Raw genomic sequence first — 6436 nt, 5'->3', positions numbered from 1 at the left:
CAGATCCTACTATAGGATTCTCCCCAAACCTTGCTCAGCTGATCCAGCACGGGCCGTAGGCCAGGCCTGGGCAAAGAAACCAGTACCTCATCGGGCTTCCCTGAGCGTCACAGCTCGGTGATCGCGCCGGCCGGACACCACTGTAACGTCCGTTCCGGGCATTTGAACGCGACCTTCGGGGGCAAAGACATGGGCTCTACGGCTCAGACTGGACTCCTCTTGGTCCCTTCTGATGCCCTAGGCCATACCTGGGCCTTACCTGGGGTTCTAGGGGCCGGGCGGGGTTTGCCCCCCGAAACTGGCCCGAGGGACCTTAACAGCAACCCACTTCCTTGTCGACTAATAACGGACTAGGTCCAGCCCTGGCGCCTGGGGCGGCCTCGGGCGTCGCGGGGCGCTCTCGGGCTCCGCACTGGAACCGCTGCGACGGGCCTGGTGGCCGCTGGCCCTGGCGCCCCGCATCGTCCGCCGCTAGGGTGAGCTGGGGGCTGTGGGAGGCACTCGTGATTTGCTGCTGGACTCGGTGAGCACTTGAGCCACGTGATTGTGGTAGGCGAGCTGCGCTGGGAGGCCCTGTCGTGGATGACGAGCCTCTACGTGTCCGGTGCCCTGCTCCACGTCCTGGCCAGCTCCCTCACCCTCCCTCTGCACCTGGCGGAGTTCACCATGTTTGCATACCCCACCGTGTTCGATTCCAAGAAAGACCGGGAGCGGCTGGTCTTGGCCTACACCTATACATAAACAAGGCGTGCGCCGTCTTCATCGCTCTCTCTTCCGTTGGGATCTGCTGGCTGGCTAGCTGCAAGCTGGCTAGCACCCTTCGTCGGGAACGAAGGAAAAGGAACGACGATAGGGTCTGTTGCTAGTCCGGCAGTGTATTGCTCTAGGTAGGTAGAAAGGTGAAGAACAGCCAGGCTCGGACTGGACACCAACGCGGTATGGGTGGACGCTAGACAGATGATGACGACACGCACGAGCGACACACAGACACAAACAGGCTCACAAGACACACAGCCAGCTGGCTGCCACACACCCTGAGTAGGCGTACACATAACTCAGGGCCACATCCTCCCTGTTGCCCCCCCCAGCACTCCAAGGCACCAGAAGAACAAACAAGGGCACAACAAACAACAGACAACAGGAAGTGACATGCGAGGCTAGAGCAGATTGCTCTCTTTTGCAAAAAAGAAATCTGCGGGCCCTGCCTCTCAGGCCGCCAACACACGTATATGCCCGCCCCGCCCATCCGCGCCAACGCCGCGCTCCGCACGCCGCCGCCGTCTGCTGACAGCGCGCCGGGTGGTGAAGTCCCAAAGAACGTCCTGAAGGCGGCCGAGAACGGCCGCTTGGGACCAGTGCGATCGTGGCTGAATGTCGGCGGGAAGGCCGACACTCTCTTCAACGCTGAGTCTCAGATCAGCGGCCGTCCGATTCCATACACCATGCTGATGCTCGCCGCACAGAAAGAGCACGCGCAGATTGTCGAGCTCCTCCTGAAGCGCGGCGCGCACATCAACCTGCAAACCAGTTGCGGCAGCACTGCGCTCAACGCTGCCGCCTGCTGCGGCTGCGAGCGAATGGTGGAGATGCTGCTGAAGCACGGTGCGGAGTTGAACCCACAGGACTCCGCCGCCTGGCCGGCGCTGGCAGCGGCTGCCAAAGGCGGACAAGAGCGGGTGGTCGACCTGCTGCTGCGGCGTGGCGCGGAGATCGACCTGCAACACAAGAACGGTGGCACCGCGCTGATTCTCGCCGCCTTCTTCAACCACCCCGCTGTCGTGCTCCGCCTTCTGCGGGCGGGCGCAGACATGACGTTGCGCGATGTGGACGGCGCGACGGCGCTGCAGTGGGCCAAGGAGAAGGGCCACGCCGAGTGCGTCCAGGCCTTCAAGACGTACCTCGGGGAGGTGGCGGCGCGCCGGAGCAAGTCGCCGTCGGCCGAGGCAGGCGGCGCAGGCGCGGCGGTGGGTGCGAGTGACGCAGCCTCTGCTTCGAGCGACGAGGGAGGCGCGGAGGCCGAGCCGAGCAGCGGGGCGGTGCCAGAGGAGGTTGTGCAAGCAGCTGGGCGAGGCGGCGAGGAGGCGGTGCTGGCGTGGCTCGACGGCGGCGGGCGGGTCGACGCAACGTACGAGCACGTCTTTTCGGACGGCCTCTCTTTGAGCGGCGTGACGCTGCTGATGCTCGCAATGACGAAGGGCCACGAGGGGCTGGCCGACGCACTGCTCCAGCGCGGTGCTGATCTCTCGTTGCAGACCAGCGTTGGCGCCACCGCGCTGAGTCTCGCCGCCGCGAATGGCCGCGAGAAGCTGGTCGAGTTGGCGCTGCGACACGGCGCGGAGATCAACCTTCAGTCCAACAACGGCGACACCGCACTGATTTGGGCCGCTTTCCACGGCCACTCCGCCGCCCTCCTCTGCCTGCTGCGGGCGGGCGCAGACGTGACGCTGTGCAGTGCAGATGGCAAGACCGCGCTGCAGTGGGCCAAGAAGCATGGCCACATCGAGTGCGTGCGCGCCCTCGCGGAGCATGCGGCGGCCGAGAAGGCGGCGGCGGAGGCGGCGAAGAAGGTGGCGGAGGCGGCGGAGAAGGCAGCGGCGGAGGCGGCGTGGGCCGCGGGCGCGGCGCAGAGGGCGGCGCAGAGGGCGGCAGAGGAGAAGGAGGCGGCGCGGCACGCCGAGGAGCTGCTGGCGGAGGTCGAGGCGGAGAAGCGCGGCAAGGGGAAGAAGGGCAAGAAGAAGAAGAAGGGCGGGGCGGGCGGGGCGGGGCCGTCGCAGGAGCCCGAGGAGGGTGCCGAGGCGCCGTCGGAGGTAGACGCAGCCGAGGCGGCGAAGAAGGCCGAGGAGGCGAGGATCCTCCTGCTTCTCGAGACGCTCACCGAGGAAAGGATGCGGCTCGGCATCACGCCGGAGAGCCAGGCAGCGGCGTTGGCTGAGGTGACCGAGGCGGCGCGGCTGGCCGAGGAGGCGGAGGCGGCGGAGGAGGAGGCGGAGGCGGAGGACGAGGCTGCCGCAGAGGAGGAAGCGGTGACTGAGGCGGCGGCGGCGGCAGCGGCGGCGGCAGCGGCGGCGGCCGCGGCCGAAGCGGCGGCGGCCGAGGCGAAACTGGCCGCTGCCAAGGAGAAGCGCGCGGCCACTGCCGCTGCGAGGGCCAAGGCGGCGGCCGCCAGGATGGCGGTGGAGGCGGCTCAGCGCGCATAGAGAGTGCGTACGCAACGCCAACGGGCATGCAGCAGCAGTGATCACAGAGTACCACGGGGGAGTGTGTGTGTGGGGGGGGGGGGGCACTTCTTCGCGTGTGGCTTATATCTTTCTTTCTTTGGGCCCGCGCATGCGAAAAAAAGCAAGCGAGTGTACGGTATGTGAGTCAGCAGTCACATGAACATGCGGAACCTTGAGCTGAACCTTGGCTTCCACCCCTTCTCACGCCGCCGCCTTGCTCCTCACCGCCTTCTCCATCAGGCCGAGCGCCGAGAAGCTCGTGATCACGTCGAGATTCGACGGCATCCTGCCCGCGCCGCCGCCGTCGGCGCCGCCCGCGCCTACGATGACGTTCTGCGGCATCTCGACCTTGAAGTCCTTCAGGTTGGAGTAGAGCGCCGTCGCCATGTCGCGCTGCGTCTCGGCCAGGAAGATCTCCTTGTTCTGCGCCTTGGCCTTGTACTTGGCCGCCAGCACCTCCGCCTCGGCGCGGCCCTTGGCGGCGATCGCGTCGGCTTGGAACCGAGCCGCGCTTGCATTCGCCTTCTGGATGTCGAGCTCGGCGCGCGCGATCGCGAGCTCCTTCTCCTTTTGGATCACGGCGAGGTCCTGCAGCTTGCGCTGCTCGATCGTCTCGCGCTCCGCCACCTGCTTCGCGACGTCGACCTGAGTAATCAAACGCCACACCTCAGGAGAGAATGGGCGCAGAGTGGAGCGTGTGTCCCCCGCGTCGTCGACGACCTCGCGCTGCATCTCGATCGTGCGCAGCTCCTTTTGGCGCTGGGCGTCCTGCACCGCGCGCGTGCGCTCGATCTCCTTCTTGAGCTGCTCGGTGTTCGCCTGCGCCTTGGACGTCTCCTGTTCCTGCACCGTCTTGATGCGCTCGGCGACGAGGCGCTTCTTGTCCATCAGCAGCCTGTCCAAATTGGGCTCGGGTCGCGGGTCGCCAATCAGCACTTGGGTGACGTCGATGCCGTACTGGGAGAGCGGGTTCTCGGCGCGCTGCGGCACGCCATTGTCCTGGAGAATGGGCACCGTCTTCCACACCAGCTGCTTGGCGCGCACGAGCTTGGGGCCCGGGCCGTCGGGGGAAGCCAAGCCGACGGGCGCGAGGTCGGTCTGCTCGATCTCGACCTGCCGGCGCTCGGTGAGGTAGATGCCATTCTGCAGCTGATCAGCGAGCTGGGTCTTGAACTGGTTCAGGCCGCCCTGGAAGAACTCCTCGCCGGTGTACTGCGTCGCCGTGATCACCGTCACGTTTGACGCGTTCCGCATCCATCAGCAGCGACTTGACCAGGTTGGTCTCGGAGCGGAACTCGCGGTGCATCTTGCGCACGCCTTCCGGGTCGGCGGGCAGCTTGAAGCGAAAGGTGACGGGGATCATCCCGACGTACGTGTCGGCGAAGCGGGCGATGACGGCCTCGTCGGCCTCGAATGTCGACGTGATGACTTGCTTGTAGTCCGTCACCGTGGAGAAGAAGGGCACTATGTAGTGAATGCCTGGCGCTGTGTGCACGTCAAGCTGGCCGGTCAGATTGTTCTGGACGACGTACGTGACTCCGGCGTCCGTCATCAGCACCGCCCGCTTGGCTAGGTAGAGAGCGGAGGCGCCGACGACAGCCGCGGCGACGAGCGAGGCCGACGGCGCCGGAATGTCGGAGATGTTTGGGATGCTGCCGCCAAAGGAGGATGACGAGGAGCCGGACGAGAAGTTGCGCCGGCCGCCTCCACCGCCGAATGACGGCGTACCGGTTGAGAGGGCGCCAGCGCCGGCCCGAGTGGTCAGGCCGGAGCGCGGAGGAGCCTGGCGAGGTAGCGGCCCGGGTGGTTGACAAATTGCGTGGCGCCGACGTAGTGGCGCGGCGAAGCACGCCCGTAGATGCGAGTCGCGACGCCAGCGGAAGTAGCCGCGCGGCCGCGGGCAAAACAGCTCGCTTCGGAATGAATTAAAAGAAAATTTCCGCGCGGCAGCAGCGCGCGAATAGACGTGATTTGCGCGGAAAAATTCTTTTTCTGCGGTGAAAATTCCGGCGTGAGAGAGGGAAAAACCCGACGGGAGGGCCCAGACCCTACCCTACCTACCCCGTCATGATGCCCGGCCAAGCAAAAATAAAATACACCTGCCAACCATCTCCTTTGGCACCGCGCAAAAAAGAATTCACAGCAAAAATGTGAAAAAAATTATACCTCTTATGCCACCTTCCCAGTGGCTCCTCACCGCAAACGGAAAGAGAAAGACCGCTCAACTCGAATCAACGGGATGGTTCGCCTCAGGGCTGATTTCTACTGATTCGCCCTGCCCTGCTCGCTCTCCCCACTGCTGTCGCGATCGCCTGCCGGTCTGCAAGAGCCACGCCCGCCAGGCGGTTGAGCAGGTCAGGCCTATCGAAAGATTATGTACATGCACCCATGCTGCGATCAGGCTATCATATACCTCTAAAGCACCCGAGGCTCCAGAAACCTAACCCTCAGACTATGCGTCTCATACGGCATGAAGAAGAGGGGTTCTGGTAAGCTTCACCCGTGAAGGGGCCCGCGCTCTGATTGCAAGCACGCAGATTATCTTTCTCTTTCTGCTTACACTGATCGGGCTCGAGATCGCGGGACTGACGCGCACTGAACACTCTCACACACGCACAGGGTCACACATCCACTCTCTCACGAGACAGTGCAGACATGAACACCGGGAAGGGCGCGAAGGGGAGAGCGGGGGCGGGGGCGGGGGCGGGGGCGGCGGCGCGCGGCGCACGCGTGCGCGCGGCTGAGGGCAGGGGTGGGATTCCCGCCGTGCACACACTGCGCGCGCACACACCACATACCCTCATGAGACACACTGAGGGAACCACGGAGCGGCGGCAGCGGCGGCGGCAGCGGCGGCAGTGCGCGCGCGCCGCGCGCGACGGACGGAGGGGCGGAGCAGCGACCGGTGCGCGGTCGCTGCTCTGTCTGTCCCGGAGCGCCGTCTGCGCGGGGTGCGTGTCAAGAGAGGGGGCAAGCGTGGCGGCGCGGGGACACGCGGCGGCGGCCACGAGCAGGGGAGCGATCCGTGCGCGGTGAGGCGGCCGGCGAGAGGGCGGCGGGTGCGGGGCAAGGAAGCAGCCCACACCCGACGCGTCGCTCGAATGAATTCGACGCCTGCGCAGGGGCCGCAGGGCGGTCAGTGGTGAGGCGAGGCGGAGCCGGCCGCGGGCCGGGTGCAAGGCGTTGTGAATGCCATGTGCGTAAGGCCGGGACGGAGG

The 6436-nt window shown here is 65.7% G+C and overlaps 1 protein-coding gene across 1 annotated transcript; it reads right to left on the bottom strand.

Annotated features, from left to right (window-relative positions):
- Positions 1–3334: 3334 nt before the first annotated feature.
- Positions 3335–5130, bottom strand: EMIHUDRAFT_436936 (hypothetical protein). Its single transcript, XM_005766819.1, has 3 exons — positions 4462–5130; positions 3939–4430; positions 3335–3863 (listed from the first exon to the last, which is right to left on the bottom strand). Exons 1-3 carry the CDS (start codon positions 4768–4770, stop codon positions 3420–3422), a joined length of 1245 nt encoding a protein of 414 aa, XP_005766876.1. The 5' UTR covers positions 4771–5130; the 3' UTR covers positions 3335–3419.
- Positions 5131–6436: the final 1306 nt, after the last annotated feature.

The sequence above is a fragment of the Emiliania huxleyi genome (genome assembly GCF_000372725.1).
Source record: "Emiliania huxleyi CCMP1516 unplaced genomic scaffold EMIHUscaffold_50, whole genome shotgun sequence".
NCBI classification, from domain to species: Eukaryota; Haptophyta; order Isochrysidales; family Noelaerhabdaceae; genus Emiliania; species Emiliania huxleyi.
This window is presented reverse-complemented; position numbering and strand designations above follow the sequence as displayed.